General features: G+C 30.7%; 1 protein-coding gene and 1 pseudogene across 1 annotated transcript; one reads left to right on the top strand and one right to left on the bottom strand.

Moving 5' to 3' along the window:
- Nucleotides 1-6,897: 6,897 nt before the first annotated feature.
- On the bottom strand, nucleotides 6,898-7,701 carry LOC110024833 (annotated as a pseudogene).
- Nucleotides 7,702-14,832: 7,131 nt separating this feature from the next.
- LOC110024798 (transcriptional activator hap3-like) lies at nucleotides 14,833-18,278 on the top strand. Its single transcript, XM_020724955.1, has 2 exons — nucleotides 14,833-14,913; nucleotides 17,841-18,278. The coding sequence occupies exons 1-2, from the start codon at nucleotides 14,833-14,835 to the stop codon at nucleotides 18,276-18,278; spliced, it is 519 nt and encodes a 172-aa protein (XP_020580614.1).
- The last annotated feature ends 2,859 nt before the right edge of the window (nucleotides 18,279-21,137 follow it).

The following is a 21,137-nucleotide window of genomic DNA, read 5'->3' as shown; positions in this document are numbered from 1 at the left end:
TATCGCCAAATGTGACAACCATCATCATTTAAATCCAAAAATGCAAAGTTAGTTCTATCTTCAATAATGTACCTTAAGTATCCACTATTCAAGTACCATTTGATTTCATTTGTATTAGATAAAATTCATCCTTATTAAAAAACATGAGTTAAATTGGGAACTTGAACTTCTATTGATCCCCCTTCAAATTATATGCCTTAGATGTAATATGTATTATTTGTGTAGGAATAACACTCCTTGGTTCCAAACATCAAATGAATATACATGAAACTATGCAAGGCTTGCATGAGAATTTGTATAAATGTATGCTTGTTTGTAATAGAAATTACACAAAATATTGATGTTTGCATATAGCTTCTGATGACGATTATATTGAGTGTAATAATGTGTACAATGTGTATGAGAATAATTCTTATCATTAGACCCTTCGTATGAAGTGTTAGTATTTATTTTTGTGCTAAAATGAGACTTTGAAAAAAAAAAAATCCAATTCAACCTTTAGTAAAATATTTTGCTTTCTAATTTTTATGTTAAATAAAACATTTTCACAAGTGTAATTTTATTTTAAATATCGTAATTATATTTAATTTGTTGTAATGCATAGTTAGATTTATTTATTTTCTTAATAATTTTAAAATTTTTATCCTTAATTTTTAATATTCTTTCGAAAACCCTTAAAATAAATTATCAAATTCATTAAAAGTTTTTTTTTTTAAACATACTTGATGATAGAAATTCGTCTCTTTGGTTATAAAACATATGTTTACCTCTTCATCAAAATATTTGAAAGAAGAAATTATTATTATCTCAATTGGCCCATATGATATTCTTCTTACCCCTTTCTTTTTTGTTTTCTCTCTTTCTTATCATTTCTCTTCTCTTATGCTTTATTTTCATTAACCAAGTTAGGGCAATCCCACTTAATATGCTCAAGTTTCTTACACAATTAAAGCACCTTATGCCATCATTTTTATAAGCATTATTGTTTATAAACATAAGTTCTTATCTTCTCCATACATCATTTGTCTTTTCTTCAATATGGATCCTAATCATCTATATAGAATAGCTATCTCAATTGTCTCTCTATTAGTTTTACATGAAGTTATATTTTAATCTTCAATCTATTAAGCTATTAATTTTTCATTATATTTTCTTTCCACTTTAAATTTTTTTCTTCTTCTCTTTCTTTTATTGTTCGCTCATCAACTTAATGAGAATGTCACAATTGATCAAGTGAATAATTAGAAATATTAATAGATTCCTTAAATGTAGTTTCCTCGGGAACTAGATCTTTAAATTAGTAATGAAAATTTTTCTAGACCAAATACATATTTATCTGTATTATATATAATAAGTATAATGAGTTTGAAATCTTTGTTAATCTTACATGCTTATCACTAAAAGACTCGTAAGATTTTATTCTAAACAAGTTTGTTCATTCATAAATTATTATAAGTTTATCAAAAATATCTTTAGTATTTTCAAGCGTTGAAAGTATCAAATAACCATGCTTTAAGGCACTATATAAATCACTCTTGGCCTTAGAGTTTATTTATTTATGCTCTATCCCAATTGATGTCCACATTAGAATTTAAATCCTTACTAATGGTTTATATGTTAAGGTTAACATATTCAAATTGCAATGATTTCATTCTTTATAAAATTCACAAGTAGAAAAATTTTAATAATTAAATATAATTTTATTATCTAAAAATGAAAGATTTACGGTAGAGTTATCATCAATATTGCTAAAGAGTAATCTGTGTGCCATATGAGTGGACTTTTTTATTAACAATTTATTTGAAAAAATAGAGCTAAGGATCTCATACAAATAAAATGTATGTCTCAGCTATGAGGGGAAGATGTTGAATTGGTGCTCTTTTAAATTTGTATGTAATTATAAAAAATAAAATGAGTGTGAAACTATAATTTTTATTTGCTAAAAAGAAATTATTTTATGAAATTTGTTGGAGTAAGTAATAAATAGCAAGAGATAGCACACAAAAGTTTATGCAATTGTCATTCCCTTTACTCCCTTATCTAGGATTCCACCTTTTCAATCTTACAACTCTTAATTTGGCATCCTTCTTAAGGTAGATAAAACCATTATAATCTATGTTTTCTTTTCGGCAAAGAGAAACACAAAAACTAAGTTTAACAAAATATTATTGATTTCTTAAAAATTTTTATAAGTTATGAAAAGGATAATGAAAAAAAGCTCAAACTATTTAATACTAGCAAAAGTTTAGTATTGAAAATAAAACATAAAATCTTAAAAGTGATTTTTTTCTTACAATCAGTTGAAAGTTCTTCCAAAATATTGCAAATAATATGGCTTTGTTTAATCTCAAGCTTTTAGAGAGATTTTGATCTGCCCTTAAATCTTATCTCCTAAGAATATGTTACCTTAAAAAAAAATTGAGAAGTAAGAAATGTGGGAGGGTATTTAGAAGACTTTTGCATCTAATACTCCATAATATCTTTTTTATAGCATCTGAAAATTTTGCCAATGTTTATAAAAAACTTGTTTCAAATGCTTTTAAAATAGCTATAAAATGGCTACATAAAGTTGCTATAATAACTTATTAGAACTTTTCAAATTAATCTCTAATTAAATTTTAGTAAAAGCAGCTAATATTTAAATAATTAAAATTATTATTATTATTAATGAAATGTATGAAATTTAAAATATCAATCTCTTCTAAAGAATCAATTGAATCTAATAAAATCAAAGCATTTTCAAAATTCAAATTTATGATTTTGTTAGAACACTAATTTTATTATTTTTTTGGTTATTTTTTAATATATTAAGCTTTTTTATAAAAAAAAATGGTTAAGTTTAGAAAACTTAGAATTTTCAAGTTGAAATAATTATTTCAATTACAATAAATAAACTTTAAGAAATTAAAATATAACGCTGTTAAATAATATGACAAATTTTTATCTATTACTTTTTAAAATTTAAATGTATTTTTTCTAACATTAATGGTATACTTAAATACATTTTTTTGCTTATTATTATTATTTTTACTTGTGTGGCTTGAGCTTGAGCCATCATTTTTTAAATGAAAACCTAAAACTTTTATGGACTCTCTAGATCATATTTATTATTTTATTTTTTGGGGAAAGAAATGAGAGATATGGTCTCAGTAAATTCAAGTCTTTATGTAAGTAGAAAATTTTTTCCAAGGTATTAATTAATAATTATCCTCCCAAGCTTTGCTATTATAATATTGTTGATGATGGTAAAATGCTCTCTCAATAAAGTGATGGCTTGAGATGGAAATAGATGGTTATTTCAGATATGGATGTGTAATCTTGAGCAGATGGTGAAAGGGGATTCTCTTTATTGTATTGTGAAGGTTGAAAAACAAAGACTAACTTAAAGAGACCAAATTTGAGATGATATAGTTTAACTCCTTTATAATGGGTTTAAAGGTGGTTAATTCATGTGAGGTTGTAATTATAGAAACATAGCTTTGGATTTCTAATTTTGATATAGAAATTTTGGCAGAGGTTCAAGTTATTTAAGCTTTTGTGAAAGGAGCGGATGCTAGACTTGCTTGAGATAGCCTAATAATCTTGGCTAAGAGCCTTATGGAGGTTCTTATGAATTTGATCGGTTAAGCTTTATCGAATGGAAAAGGTTCTATGATCACTTTAAAATGTTGAAGAAAATGTGTCCATGAGCATTAGAAGAGAAATTATTATCGAAGAAAAAAAAAATACCTTGAGGAAAAGTAGTCCTCCGACCAAGGAGAGGCATGACTTGTTGGCATGCTCCAATTATTAGAGAAAACTCTATGTTTTCTTCTCATTAAGAAAAATCATTATATATATATCATTGTATTTAACTTTACATTGATACATTTGCTACAATCATTACATACTAGGTTAGATTGACTGAGCTTGGAATGCCAGGTTTGAGTATGATTTGGTTGCATCAAATTAGGTTTTAACCACAATTTTCCAGAGAGTATAATTGATTAACATGGGAAGTTAGAAGTCTTCATGAAAAAATAGTTTTTATTCTGTTGTCCTATTTAATAAATTAAAAAATTATTATTTAAGCCTATTTATATTTTATTAGTCATCATTCACAGTAGTAAAATATACTTTATGATAACATTTATTTCAATTCTCCAATCACTAATAGTAACGATTGATAGATTTCTATCAAATTACTTTCTAAAGTGGTTCCTTTTCAATTACATCTATAAATTTATATTCATTTTATTTTCTTTTATATCGAGCTGCATAGAATCAAACTAATGAGTCTAACCATGAACATCTGAGCGGTGTTGGGTTGCAACCTGGATTTACGTTAAATAAGATTTATCAAATTCAGTAAATCTGGAAAATATGTGCGACGGAGATGGATCTCAAGAGTAACAGAGGAACAAATCCTTAATCCGCCTCGCAATTTGATTTATGAAATCTAGATTTACATCGTAAAAGAGAAAAAATGATGGAACTAAAAAAATCGATTTAACGGAGCGCTGGATTTAATTTTATTTTTATTTTTATATTTGGCTGGATTTACGTTAAATGTCAGGTTAAATCCTATTAAAAGTATCCTACCAAACACTCACCTAGAAAAGTAATCCACCAAAACAATGCAGGCGAAAGCCGTGCCCATCCTCCAAACTCAGGAAATTGGGTCCCCTATCATATACTCTTGATTAAAAAAAAAATCCTTTCCAACAAAATTTCTACAAGTAGACAAGCCTTGTCCCTGGGTAGAAATAAAAGAAGTAGAAAATGAAAAATTAAAATTTCATTTAAATTATTCATAATTGGATCCCATGCATTCATCCTTGCTATTTGGTAAAGTGAAATATTATGTTTTCATTCATCTGTCCATTTTCACTGTCTTTCCCGGATGGTTATGGCAGATGATAATGAGTATGTGTATGAGAAATGAATGTCATGTTGAGACATGAATTTGTTAGAAAAATCAATATAGTAACCATGAAGTTTTCGAAAGAATGATAGTTGAGTAGGTATATATTGTCAGATAGAATAATTTATTTAGTCTACCTGCGTCGTGTGCGCACGTAATATTTGCTCCTTCTATCTAGTCTAGTTGGATGTTTGGACCCTTTCTTCATATTGCCTGGCTCAGTTTGGCTGGAACTCTACTGGATGCATTCAACTTAGTTTTTCCCTTTGATTCCAATGTTTCTTTTTCATGAGTTTCTGAAAGTTTTTTGTTCTGTAATTATTGTCCTTTTCTTAATAATCGGTTTAAGAGTTTTCCAATAAAAGAATTGATAATATCAAAACTATCTAATTACTAAATTAATTATTTTCTTGGTAAATAAGTGGGTGGGCTAATGAGTTGATGAATCTGGGGAATAGCTGAGTTGACAAGTTGGCAAAATGAAGAATGGGGGATTTGAGGAGATGATGAAATGATAAATAGGAGAGCAGATGAGTTGGTGAATTAATTGAATTGATTAGTTGTTGAAATACTGAGGAAGTGAGTTGATGAATTGGCAAATTAGATGAATCTTTGAATGGCAATTTGACAAGCTTTTGAATTGCCTCTTACTTTACTTTATGAGTTGGAGAGCAGCAAAAAACCATTATTTATTAAGTTCAATAAAAATTATTGATGCCATAAAAAATCATTTATTACTACTAAGTATTAAGTGTAATTCATTTACTGCAAAGCAGTTTCAAATAATTTAATCTCGTCTTGAACTGAAATCACTCTAATCACATGATTAAGTTTTATCTTTTTTTTTTTTCCAAAATTAAGTTGATTTCTTATTTTTTATAACTGTTTGAACCTTGACCTGAGTGGTGTTTTTGTCTATGCTATGTTAGAAAGAAACTTGTTTTGTGTTAGAAATGAAATTATTTTGAAAACCTGTTGAAAATTTGATATGTCGAAATTCAGTGTTAGGTGAGACATGTGATGCATGCGTGTGTGGTAGATGTTGTAGGTGAATAATGATGTGGAAATATTAATTTGGTTGGTGAATAATATGTGGTATTGATTACTTCTAAACATGTATCAGTATCCCGTACCTTTCTTGGTTATGAATCAAGTCTCAAAGAAATTTTTGTAAGCTTCTAAATAAGTTTGTGTGAGTTTAAGAGTTGTATTTTGTAATTTTTGAGCTTATGAAATGTTTTGTTTTTTTGTCCAACAAAGTGGTATCGGAGTGATGCCGAATGGAGGAATGGCCCCGTTCCAAGTTTTAATACTTACCATAGCCAATTATGATAAGTGGAGCATCAAGATGAACACTCTATTAGGATCACATGATGCATGGGATATCATTGAGAAGCGCTACAGAAAGCAAGATGATGTTGCTTTATCTTAAACTCAGAGATGAGCTTTGATAGATTCAATAAAGAGAGACAAAAAGCTCTCTATCTCATCTATTAAGTGATGAATGAAGATTGGTTCGAGAAGATGACAAGTGTAACCACAACAAAGAAGTATAAGGGAAGCTTCAAACTTGCAACAAAAGAGTGGGTCAAGTTAAGAATTTTTACCTTCAAACTCCTATATGTGAGTTTAAGCTTTTATTCATGAAGAATCTAAATTAATTTATATTATTTCTCTAGAGTGTTGATTATTATCATGGAATTAAAAAGAATTGATGAAGATGTGAGTGAATTAAAAATTATTAGAAAATTATTTGCTCTTTTAATCTAAATTTTGAGTATATTATTACCACTATTAAATAAACTAAAGATTTAAAAAAAGAGAGCGTGGAATAATTATTGGGTTTTTTACAAGCTTATGAAGAAAAATAGCTATCTTGATAGTGTGCCTCTTGAAAGGGAAATTCCTGTTTTTCCAGTTTCATATATTTTGTCTAAATCCTCTTTTGCCTCTAAACAAAGGTTATGCTTTTCTTCGATGAATTCATCTTATTCTTATTTAGTCTCCTTCATTTTATTAGCTGTATATACGTCGCTTTCTTCCTTTTTTTTCCTGATTCTTCCGTTTCTGAGGTTTCTTTATATTTTAGTTTCTTAGTGACAAAAATCGAAGACAATGTACCTAAATATGAAACACAGGTAATAAATAAGAGGACACTAAGGATTTCATCCATATAAATTCTCCATTCTGACACAAGATACTTATTAGATCAAATAGAATGATATTCAGAATAATACCAATCCAACCTATTTCATAAATAAAATGTGACATATTATCCAACCAACAAAACTAATTGTTAAAAAATAAAATCTTGTTGTTGTATTAAAATGTATGAATGTTGACTAATCTGGCTAATGTGGAACTTGGTAAAATGAAATGATTGAATAATTAAAAGATTAGATTATTTAGGAATAAACATTGAATGTTGAGATTACACTTTGAATTTTTGTGAGTAGATCCATACTATAAAAAAATTATGATTATTCCAGAAAAAATAAAATAAAAGATATGGTAGAACAAAGACGTTTATTATATAAGGTCTACCTAATGCTAGATACAGAGGCGCATAATAGATTGACATGAATATCATGAGTTGTCGCACACTAAAACTGAATGTTGCAGATACCTTCTTTTCACTTCCTTCTTCCATAATATGAGCTCCAAGAAGGAAAAGATAAGAAGGCCCTATGGAGACTTGTAGTCATAAATTCATAATGGAGCCCGACCACAATGATCAAATTTATGTTCTTCATGCATAAGGATAATGAATTACGAAGTAGAAAAGATTTCAAAATCATCACAAACCTCCTCCCTTTGTTTCTTTTGTAATTTATCGATTATTATATATTGATTCCTTAACATTATTATCTATATAGATATAACAAATATAACATATGTTATGTCAATGGCACAAAAGCAAAAAGGATATGAAATGAATGGAAATAAGATATAGATGAAATATAATGAAATAGAGCCACATTGAGGTCCCTATGAAATGAGGCATGGAATGGTCTCACTACGAAGAAGTTCCTGGAGTCGCGAAGGAAGCTTCAAATTGATATCTTTTATGGGTTAAGAATGGAAGTTGAGCTCCATGAGGTCAAATCCCCTGTTGTGAAGAGGAAGAAAAAAAATAAGAAGCAAGGTTGCAACTTCAGAAACTCAATTTGAAAGAGAAATCTTTGACATGGACAAATGCTAAAGAGAAAGATGCAGTGGTCAAGGACGTGGTCGTGCATAAGGAAGAGAAGGAAAAAGTGCATATGACAATAATTTTAACAACTTCAATAATGGAGGTAGAAGTGGAAATTAAAAAATAACAAGGGGTTGTGTAAGAGAAAATTTGTGGCCAAGGTATAACAAATCACAAATTAAATGCTATAATTATAAAAAAATTGGTCATTATGTTGTTTAATGTAGACATATAAAAAAATGGAACACAAAACCAATCTTATAGAAACATAAAAATAAAGAAGAATGAATTTTATTATTAACATGCAAGGACAAAGATAAAGACTAAACAAATAGGTGATATATCTAAATTGGTGCAAGAATCACGTGTGGTGAAAGAAGCATGCTTGTAGAGCTTTATGAAGCAAAAAGGGGAAATGTCTCAGTTAGAAATGAATAGAAAAATATTGGTAGAAGGTAAGTTTAAAATTCTAATATGTTTGAAGAATGAAGGCCATCAATTCATCTCAGGTTTCACTTTGTACCCAATGTGAAGAATTGTATTTTGAGTTCAGGCCAACTATTAGAGCAATAATATGTCATTCACTTAAAAATAATTATTTTATTAAAAATCATATAATTAGTTTGATCGCTAAGGTACCTATGTCAAAAAAAGAATGTTTATTTTTGATATTCAGTGTGATGTTGTAAAGTTTTAAAAGCCTATTATAATGATTCATCACTGCAATGTCATCTACTATATGTACATCTGAACTTTGGAATGCGTTGAACTTCTACCAAAGAAGGAGATGGTGATATGTTACCCTACATCTATCAACCTCATCAAATTTATGACAGATGTTTAATAGAAAAGAAATCTCGCAAAAGCTTTACAAAGGAGTCAACTCCAAGAGCCAAAAAGAGACTCGAGCTCATACACACTGATGAGAGATCAGAGGTGTTTCAAATTTTTAAGAAGTTTAAAGCTCTTGTTGATAAGAAAAGTGACATTAACATCAAGACCATTAGATCTGGTTGTGGATGACAGTTCACATCTTATGAACTTTAATTTTACTATGAAGATTATGGAATTTATCATCCTTTAACAGTGCCAATATTTTTCTAGCAAATGGAATAACAAAGACAAATAATAAATTAATTTTCAACGTGGATTGAAGAATGCTCAAAAGTAAGAGAATGCCCAAAAAAAAAAAAAGCTGAAGTGGTTGATTTTTCAAGTTGCTTAATAAATTGTTCTCCTACAATAAGTGTACATCAAGTGACCCTCAAGAAGCATGGAGTGGAAGGAAGCCATGAATCTCTCATCTTAGAAACCTTAGAAGCATCCCATATGCTCACATTCCAGATGAAAAAAGGAGCAAAACATGATGATAAAAGTGAAAGATATGTGTCAACAGGCTAGGACTCGAGCCCTAAAAGTTACAAACTCTATCATACAATTAATGACAAAACTCTCATTAGTCGTCATGTGGAGTTTAGTGAAAAGATATTTGGAATAGAGAAACATAAAGAGATGAATATAAATTTATTCTCTATTTTGAAAAAGAAGATGAAAACAAGTAGCCAAAAACTAAAGAGATTGTAAGAGAAGAACCATAGGAGCCCATCAACAAGAACATATGTTTGATCAACATCAACGAGATCTTTATGTGAAATTTTAAATGAGAAGAAACCATATTTTGTAATTTTACAAGATATGTATGAGGTAACTAATAATCAATATGACATTATTTTTATTTATTTATTTTTGTGAATGTGAACCTTAGGCTAGCAAGAAGTAGCTGAAAGCAAGAAATGAGTAGATGCTATGGAAAAAGAAATTAAAGCAAGCACAAACAATGATACATGGGAGCTCTCTACCCTTCCTCAAGGATAAAAGACAATTAAGAGTTAAATAGGAATATAAAATGAAGAAGAATGCTAAAGGAGATATAGAGATATACAACACAAGATTAGTGGCTAAAGAATAAAATAAAAATATTTTGTTCACTATGACGAAGTATTCACTCCTATTGCTCATCTTGAAATTATTAGATTAATAATTAAGAGTTAAATAGGAATATAAAATGGATATGAAATCTTATTTTTTTAATGAAGTACCTAAAGGAGAAATATATCGAGCAACCTTTGGGATATGAAGTAAAAATACAAGAAGAGAAAATCTTAAAATTGAAGAAGGCTTTATTTGGTTGAAAATAAGCATCAATGCTTGGAATACTCAAAATGAAAAGTATTTCAAAGAAAAAATCTCATTAAATGTCCATATGAGTACGCATTTTATAATAAAGTTCAAAAAAATAGATATTTTTAATTGTGTGCTTATACATAAATAACTTGATATATACATATAATTATATTAAATATGCTTAAAGAATCAAGAAGAAATGGCCAAAAAATTTGAAATAACTGAAATTGAGCTTATGACTTACTATCTTGGCATTGAAGTGAAATAAGAAAATCATGCATATTTAACACTCAAGAAAGTTTTTTTAAGGAAGCACATATAAAGTTCAAAATGGATGAATTTTACCCCGCTGGAATACAAATGGAATATAGAGTCAAATAGTCCAAAAATGAATAAGAAAAGAAGTAAATCCAACTCTTTATAAAGTATCATTGTTGGTCTACTCTACTTAAGTCATATAAGGCCAAAAATTACTTATGTAATTTGGGTAATCAGTCGTTATATGCAACCTCCAAGGATAACTCATTTCAAGATTGTTAATAGAATACTTCATTACATCAAAGGTACAATCAACAGTAATTGCTCTTTTTCTATTAAATATAAAATTGTTGGATAAAGTGACAGCTATTGAGGTAGAGATCTAAATGTTGGAAAGAGTACCATCAAATTTGTGTTCTTTATGGGAGTTACCACGTTCTTCTGGGCATCAAAGAAGCAACCTACAAGTTGTGAAGCTGAATATGTAGTAGCTACTTCATGCGTTTGTCATGTTATTTAGCTAAGAAATTTATTAAAAAAATTATGATTTCTGTAAGAGGTGCTCTTCAAGACAAATATTGACAATAAATCAGCACTTGCATTGACAAAAAAAGTCCATCTTTCACAATAGAAAGAAGCACATTGAGACTTGTTATCATTACATAAGAGAATATGTTGCAAGAAAAGAAGTGGAGTAGAAGTAGGTACTCAAGATCAAGCGACAGAAATATTTACTAAGCCACTAAAAAAATAAATGTTTGCAAGGTTTTGAAGCATTCTTGGAGTTACAAATCAGCTTTAAGGGAGGTTGTAAGAAATAACTTTATTTTGTGTTCAAAATAAACTTATTTTGATAATTAAACTCGTTCAAAATTGAATTGCCAATGTTAGGTGGACATGCAATGAATGTGTGGTGGTAGGTGTGGTAGGCCAATAATGAATGTTTGAGATTAGTTTGGTTAATAAATAATGTGTGGTGTTGATTACTTCAAAATATATATAAATACCCCATACTTTTGTGGGTTATGAATCAAGTCTCAAAAAAAAATTTGTCAGTTTCTAAATAAAGTTAGTGTGAGTTTGAGAGTTGTACTTTATGATTTTTGAGTTTATAAAATATTTAGTTTTTCCCAGCATGCTATTACTTCCCTTCATAAGAATAATTTGTGACAAACCACCAGACACACGCACGCACACGCACACATGCACACACACACACTCACAAATGATGATCACAAACCCAAGTTCCTGTTGAAAATTCAAAGTAACAAACAGGTTCCAGTACAAATTCTTATGAATAAATGCAAGCTAATATTAGGAGTAGTACAAGGATTATTACTCTTTCCAAAAGGCTCGTTGATTCATTATTTCTAGATAACTATTTATTACTTTCATTAAAGAAGGTTGTAGCTAGGCAGAGCAACATGTATTCCCCTTCCACAAATCAAATATTTACATTTTTATCCTACTGATCTAGAAAATATAATCATATTGTATAAATCATTAAGAAATAAAACTTTATAAAGCAACCCCTGCATTAATATAGACCACAAAAACTAACTAAAACATGCTTGATTTTGGTGTGTGACCGCCCACTGGACGCAATCAAATTGCCACTTCCAACTTGGAATACTTTATCAGTTAATACAAAATAGCATTATTTTGGGCTGCAATCATCAATCCTGCCTTCTGTTTTAAAACAATTAATGAAGCAGGCAAAGATATTCACCTTTAGAATACCTGAATCTACGCAAAAATTTTATTTTCTATCCATGATGTTGGCTGACATGGGATTCCTTGAATTATATGAATAAAGTTTGGATAAGATCGACAGTCTTATCATGGACTAATAAGCAATAACAGAAGAGCATTATCATGTGCAGCTCTCAACAAAATGATGAATAAAAATAAGCAAACCAAACCAAAAACTCCAATAATTATTAAAATTATATGATATCTTGAAATAAAAATTTAAGCACGTTAGATTAATGGGAAACAAGATTTATGAACTACCGATCGGCAGGCCACAAAATGTTAGGCTTATATCAATATAGAGTTGGAGATTAAGTAGTTCATGATCATGACACATTCAATGATGTTAATCTTCCTGCTTTTGTCTAGTAGATAAGTTGTAAGCCATCGGCGGTGACTAATACAATATTTAGGTAATCTGCTATCTGTTTATAATGATACATTTAAAAATGCATCAAATCTTAATCAGCTTAAGATCTTCTCTTTCCAGGTGTTGACATTCATGTAAAAAAAGACTTGCAAGCATGTTCTTCTACAGTTCTCATAATTATATGACAAAAATATCAATCTTTTAAAAATTTAGATTTTTTCCAGTAAAAAAAATAAACGTTTTCTGCAGCCTTATTAGCATATATTCTTTGTTATCCATGCAAAATACATTAAATTTTGGTCATTTTAGTCGTTTCTACATAATGCAAAATTTGAAGGGTGCAAAAATGTGCAGGATCTTCTACTGTTAATTGCAAATATAGGAAAAATTATGAAGAAAGTTCTACCACCCAAAGCAAAGATTTCAAAAAAAGCAAAGGAAATCATGCAAAATTGTCCATCAGAATTCATGGCCTTTATACCCTGTGGAAGCTTCTGATAAGTGTCACAAAGAGAACAGACAAACTCTAGGTGGGGATGACACATATCATGCCATGAAATTAATTGAGTTAGATAAATATGCTTTTTTTACTAAAAGGTACCTTCATAAGCATAGAGAGCATTGTGAGAAATTAGAAGCCACTAGAAATTGATATGCAGATCAGCTACCCATATATTGCAGAAGCAATCAACAGCTAGAGTTTGTAAATAAAGTTAACCCTCTACATCACCATTAAAGAAAAATAAATAGCTTTATAGAAAAAAAAAATGGGAGAACTCTTAGCTAGTATGGCCTTTCTAAAGTGGTGACATAAATATCTATTTGTAACTTATGAATGTATTAAATTTTTGTTCATTACATTGTTCTTATCCATTGATGCAATGCAAATCAAAGCCTTAACAGAAGACAACATAGTGATTGAGAAATGAGTTTCTTAAAAGTATTTATTGATTAAGTTTATCATAAAAATTTATGAGGTTTTAAAGTTTTTTTATGGATAAATCAATTTAAAGTTTAGTTGTTAACATCTTGTTTAACATTAAGTTTTTTTTTTTTTTGGAAAAATTGAAGTCTATGTCTAACATTTTATTGAAATTAAAAGAGGTTACACTTAATCTATTTAATCCTGATTTATTTTGTGAGGCATGCCCAAGAATTGGAGTGATAGAAGTCATGAGGGACAAATAGAGAGAGACAATAAGGGAGAAAGAAGGAAATAACACACACAAACTAGCCTCGCAGGGGTGAACTGGGGTATTCTTGAGCTCTGTGACACATTTTATATCTTACAATTGGGGAGTTCCAAGAGAGAAGGGGAGAGAGTCCTTCCTAAAGAATGGGTATAAAGAGAAGAGCCTAAAGAGGCAAAAAACCTAGAGAAGCAAAGGCCCCCAATACATGCTATGGTTCGCCTATTTAGAAAAGATAGAGGGACAAAAAGTAAAATCACAAGCTTGCCCAAACTTTAATAGGAGTATTATAGGATATTATTGTCTTTTGATATGCCTTTTTCTATTCATAATGGGTTTTCCACCTTTTTGTATTTACACCGATTGACCTTCACTCTAGAAAGTTGATCGACTCTATGTCTGGACACCGGTTGGCCTTCGCCTTGAAAACTGGATTGATTTTGAGTATGTTAGCCAGTCGGGTTGCCTAATTATTGTTCCTTGGTGATTTTGAAGACCTTTGGGGGAGTTGTTGAGAGAGCCATACATTGATACTTTGAGATTGTTTTGGGTTACTAGACCTTTGTTCTATCATTAGCATGGTTTTCTGTCTTTTGTTAGCCTAAGTAGCCCTTTGGTTGTCGTACTAGTCTTAAGTCAGCCAGCAGTCCTTCGGTTGGTCATGAATCCTTTGGTCAGCTAGCTATCAGTTTATTGGCAGTCTTCAGCCGGTCAGATTGACCATAAGTTGCCTGGACTGAGTGAGACCTTATAGTTTTTTGTATTTGATCTGGACTATTAGATTAGATTGAGATTTATGCAGACCATATTTGAGTGTACATATTAAGTTTTTTAGTTTTCTTTCTTCTTGATAACAATAACTACAATAAAGACAAGAAATATTTTAAAGTAATAAATTAAATCTTAATTGTCATAATTTCATGCAATGATTAAACTCTCTAGATTTTTGTGCTCATGAGGCATAGTGGAGGGTCTCAAAATCATGAGTCTGTTTCTCCTTGCATCGGCTTCTGGGCTGGGAAAGAAATCTAGAGATTTATCTAATTCAAGTTTGGAGACAAAGGTTTACGATGTTGGAGCGTTGCTAGCTATTTTGCCAATTGAACCTCTTTTGGGTCATTGTCGACATTGCTTCTTGGATTCTAGTTCTCTAAATGTCAATTGGATATGAGAAAATATTAATAAGATTTACGTATAAACATATGAATAATTTTTGAATGATACTCCCTTCATCAGCTGAGTTAGATGTCAGACACCTGCAATTGGTTCAACATCATTGGATCTCGTCGATAAGCCTTCGATGAAGGATTGTTCCGACTATTGGGAGTCGTTCATCCTTTTCTGAGGTGTGGTTTTTGTCTTCAAAACAAACTCTCTAGAAATACTATAGAGATGAATTTCTTAGCACCAGATATAATGTTGCGTGAACTCCTTCGTGCGCTCCCTATTAGGATTGTCTCTGAGATGTATTCCTCCTTGATGGCACAGTTCCCTTCTTGTTGGTAGCATAACCCACACTCACCGCACTATTTAGGATGTTAATATAGATTTTTCTTGTGAGGTATGCCCAAAGATAAAAGCGGTAGAAACCATGAAGAAGAGATAGAGAGGGAGAGACAAATATGGAGAAATATGGGTGCATCATATACATACTTGCCCCGTATGGGCAAATTGAGGTATTCTCGATTTTTGTGACCCATTTTATTTCTTACAAATGGGGGGTAACAAGAGAGAGGAGAGATTTCTCCTTAGAGAGAGAGTGGGTCTAGAAAGAAGAGCCTAACGAGGGAAAAAAACCTAGAGGCAAAAGCCCTTAATACAAGTTATGATCCCTCTATTTATAAAAGATAGAGGGACAAAAGATAAAATTGTATGCTTACCCCTACTTTAATATGACGATCACGGATTTTATTGTCTTTCAGCTTGCCTTTTCAAATTCATAACTAATTTCAACACCTGTTCTAATGAACACCGATCAACATTTGCTCTAGGAAGTCAGTCAACTTTATATATGGACGTCTGTTGGCCTTAGCCCTGGAATCTGGTCAATATTAAGTATAGAAGTCGGTCCACCTCTGGATGGCCATAGCCTGATTATTGTTGGTTGGTGAATTTGCAGACCTTTGGGGGTTGCTGTTGAGAGAGCTTCGCGTTGATACTTGTGAGATTGTTAGGGATATTAGAACTTTGTTCAGTCACAGATGTGGATGCTTATCTGTTGTTGGCATGGGTGGCCTTTTAGTCGTCAGACTGAACTTAAGTCGATCAGTAGTCCTTCTGTCAATCGTCAGCCCTTTAGTCAGCTAGCAATCGGTCGGCCGCCTAGGCTGGCTTTTAATCATTTAAACTAACTATCAGTAACCTGTGAGGCCTTATAGTTTTTTCAGTGATATGGATCTTTAGATTGTCTCGAGATTTGTGTGGACCATTTTTGGTTGTGCATGATCAAAATCAAAAGTGTAGATTATTTAAAGATATTACAATTCTAAAAATTGTATCTAGAGAATTAAAAGTGGCATTACAAACAAAAAAAAATATAAACAAATCTATACACAAGAAACTATTTAATAAAATTTAAAGTGCTCTTTTTTATTGTAACCACATTGCTCAACTATTCCAAGTGATCATAATGCCTACATTTATGTTATTTTTGTTTTCTAAAATTTAGGGTATTTGTATTTGTTTGCTTAGCTGACCGCCAAATGCTCATGAAAACTTAACTATACTTATTGTAAACCTCTCCAAGGCCAATATTCCATTCTTAACAGCTTTTAGAAGTCTCTCAAATCCAATTAAGCCACAATTTAGAGCTTAATACTAAGCTCAGGAAAGACTTTAAACAAATGATTTTAAGTATCAAGGCCATAACAACAGGGTACGGTAAATGACTTCAAGAAAATATATTAAGTATTTTCTATGAAATTTTGTGTCATATATGTTTTCATGAACAGATTTTAATCTAATGATTCACATTAACTAATTCGATATTATATTGATGAAAATAAAATAATATAATATAATTAAAAAAATATCTCTATTCTTAAAAAAAAAATAATTACAATATATCTCATGTGTTTTTATAAAATGTTAGATTTTTTCAAACCGAATAAAGTCGAAATTTCGGCTTTTTATAATGAGAACATTTAATAAAAATGGTAACAATCCTTTCAAACCAAGCACAAGTCATAAGCCCATAAAAAAGCTCTACATAGCACACAATTTTTCCTTAATTAAGCTCTTTGGAGGCATTTGGTTGTGACTTAATTTTACGGTAAATTGGAGTTATCAAGTTCGCTAAATTTGGATTTATCAAATTCTCTGTGACGAAACTCAGCCTCACGAGCGACGACTAAACAAATCTTGTAAATTCATCCCGTAATTACATTTAATAAATCCAGATTTATGTCACAAAGCACAAACATAAGCACATTATCATGATCTAATAAGCGATAACATGAGCGCATTATCATGTACAACTGTCAACTAAATGATGAATAAAATATGCAAACCAAAGAAAATGCTCCAATACTTCATTAAATTATATGATATCCTGAAACAGCAATCTAAGCACATTAGATTAGTGGAGCAAATAAGATTTATGAATCACCAGCCGACATACCAAACAATGTTAGGCTTATATCACTATATAATTAAAGATTTAGTAGTTCATGATCACGACACATTCAATGATGTTAATCTTCCTGCTTCTGTCTGATAGACAACATGTCACAAGCCATCAACCGTGACTAATACAATATTTAGATAATCAACTATTTATTCTTAGCAATACATCTTGAAATGCATCAAATTTGAACCAGATAAAGACCTTCTCTTTCCAGGTACTGACATTCATGCAAAACTTGACTTATAAGCATGCTCTGCTACAGTTCTTATAATTATATGGCGAAAAAGATAAATTTTTGCATAGATTATTTGTTATCCATGTTAAATGCATTGAGTTTTGGTCATTTTAATCTTTTTTGCTTCCAGGTGAAGATAATGGATGAAAACTCAGACTCAAATATCACGACGACAGCCAAAGATGAAGGGTGCAGAAATGTGCAGGATCTTCTACTGCCAATTGCAAATATAGGAAGAATTATGAAGCAAGTTCTACCATCCAAAGCTAAGATTTCAAAAGAAGCAAAGCAAACCATGCAAGAGTGTGCATCGGAATTCATAGCCTTTATAACTGGGGAAGCTTCTGATAAGTGTCGCAAGGAAAATAGACAAACTTTAAGTGGAGAAGATATATGTCATGCCATGAAATTACTTGGGTTAGATAAATATGCTTGTTCTGCTAAAAGTTACCTTCAAAAGTATAGAGAGCATTGTGAGAAATCAGAAGCCATTAAAAATACTGAGCCCATGGAAACTGATATGACAGATATGTTACAAATATATTGCAAAGGCAACCAGCACAGCTAGAGATTGTATATACAGTTATTCCTATACGTTGCCATTAAAGAAAATCAAATAGCTTTTAGGGAAAAATAATGGGAGAGCTTATAGCTAGTATGGCCTTTCTAATGTGGGGACATAAATATCTGTTTGTAATTAATGATTGTATTGAATTTTTTATAATTAAATTGTTCTTATCCATAGATGCATTGCAACTCACAGTTTTAACAGAAGACAGCATAGTGATTGGGAAATGAGTTTCTTACAAGTATTTATGGTTTAATTTTGTCCTAAAGATTTATGAGGAGTTAAAGGTTTTTTTTAATGGATAAATCAATTTAAAGTTTGGTTGTTAACATCTTTTTTAACAATAAGTATTTTTTGAAAAAATTGAAGACTACGCCTAGCATTTCATTGAAAATTAGAAGTGGTTGCACTAGATCAAAATCAAAAGAGTAGAATATTTGAAGATAATACAATCCTAAAAGTTATACTTATAGACTTAAAAAGAGGCATTATAAACAAAAATTATAAGCAAATCTATACACAAGATATTGTTTAATAAATTTAAAATGCTCCAATTCTATTCCAAGTGATCAAAATGCCTACATTTTATTTGATTTTGTCTTCTAAAATTTAGGGCATTTGCTTGCTTAGTTGACCGCCAAATGCACGTGAAAATTTAACAATACTTATTTTAAACTTCTTGAAGGCCAATATACCATTCTTAATAGGCTTTAGAAGCCTCTCAAATCAAATTAAGCTACAATTCACAGATTAATGCTAAGCTGAGGATGGTTTTTAAATAAATGTTTTTTTAAGAATTAAGAGTTTATTTGGGACGGTTGCAATTTATTTAAAACTATTGCACAACAGTTGTGCTAAGAAGCTATGGGGGAAAACTGTGTGTCTGTTTATTTTGTGTAATTATGCAGCAGCTGTTTAAGTTAAAAAGAACTTCCTACCCCTATATTATTGTGTTATTTATAACATAATCAGTCCTAATTGCACATTTCATACATAAAAATATATATTCAATTTGAATATTACATAATTAAAATTTACAACTCACTAAACAACGAGTAACAACAATAAAAATTAAAAATAAAACTATTAAAATAACATTTAATATTATCATAATCTTGAATTTAAAATTCAAATAATTAATTTAATGAGATAATTTGCTCTAACAAAACTCTTCATGTCTAATCACTATTGGAGGTGAAATCATCAAATTGATTTGCCCACTTGAAGAACTCACAGTTCTCTGATCTATTTTTGGGACGCTTGTAAAATTGTCTCCCATGATCTATTCCTTGGACTCTTGTAAAATTGACTCCCATAGCTATGCTCATGTCACAAAGTAAGCAGAGAACACTACAGTTCACAGTAGCAGTACAATATTTTAGAGGCACCGAAAGACCTCAAGCTCATCTTTCTTGGAGGTTTAAAATCACAAAATACAAACTGTTAGATGCAACATTAGCAAAAAAAAATAATAGAAATACACAATTAAAGTTTTATAAAGTTATGAGGTCTCAAAGAAAGTATAAACCAACAAATAATTCATCAATATAAGAAGACAGTAGGCCTTTAAAAAAAGAGTTCTTGGTTGTCTTTAAACCATGTAACACTGATCACATTGTGCCACAGAAGCAAATCACCACAAAAACCATCCAAAAAAACCCAATCATTATAATCAGAGAAAAATAGGATCTTGGTTGCATTTAAACCACATAAAGTCGTGTTCGGATGTATCACAAACCATAATGCCACAAAATGCCATCCAAAAGAACCCCATCAGTCATTTGACTGAAAAATAGGGTTTCTTGGTTTCCTTTAAATCATGTAATACCGAGCTCATATGTGTAACAAAGTCATATCACCACAAAGACCATTTTGAAGAACCCCTAAGGTCATTTATGTTATCATAGACCTCAAAACCAAAAAAAAAACATGCAAGCATAAAAAATCTATATTAAACCCACGGTTGCCTGGATGTCATCCATGTGGGACAAAAGTGAAAAAATAATTTGCAATGAATCGAAATTTCACATGAACATCATTGCATGCAATGTTATTACAATAAAGAATAGTTACTTTTCTAAAACATTACACAAATAAAGAAAATGCAGTGCAAAATTTTTCACCCACTAACTATTGAACTTGTAATTTGCTCTCTCAACTCCATCATCTCCGCAACATCTTCCTCATCTTGTGTACAAGAGTCATGTAAATCAAGTTCAACTTGTGACATTGACAGGCCTAGACTATATTTGTATGTCTCGATAGTGATATGTGATTGGTCCTCATCTGCATTATTGAATAAATATTGTTACGTGAAGGATGTCAAATAATGTAGTTGTGAAGAGCCATCGTAGCTATCACAACTTTACTTATTTATTGAAAAAGGAGATGGATATATCACACAAAATAGCTCTTCTTTTTTCCAAATGCCAAATGTCATTTCAATAATATCACGTACAAATGAGTGCCTCTTGTTAAGCATCTCATTCAGCCCCAAGCTACATTTATCGACTCTTTCAAAATCTAAAATATGATATTTTGTACCAGCAAAGAACTTGAAATTATGATGAACAATGTCGTCCTTATATTTCTTGGAAATTTACGTCCGTGGCACACATTTCTCTTGCATTTATTTTCTTATTGTTTTTAGCGTAAAATACGCTATCCCTCATGGCAACGTCTACGAAGACCGACCCGCCTCCTGCTTCCGCCACCTCACCACATTCATCGCCGCTCCACCTCTCTGAAGCCGACGAGGAGGACGAAAACGTTAAGCAGCTGAATGAATGCTCCAATCTATACTTTGCTCTACAGGTAAATCTTCTGACCTTCTCCCCAATTGTTTCTTCTGCATCAAGT

This window comes from Phalaenopsis equestris, unplaced genomic scaffold, assembly GCF_001263595.1.
Source record: "Phalaenopsis equestris unplaced genomic scaffold, ASM126359v1 Scaffold000276, whole genome shotgun sequence".
Taxonomy (NCBI): Eukaryota; Viridiplantae; Streptophyta; class Magnoliopsida; order Asparagales; family Orchidaceae; genus Phalaenopsis; species Phalaenopsis equestris.
Note: the sequence above shows the minus strand (reverse complement) of the source record. Positions and strands in the feature narration are given on the sequence as shown.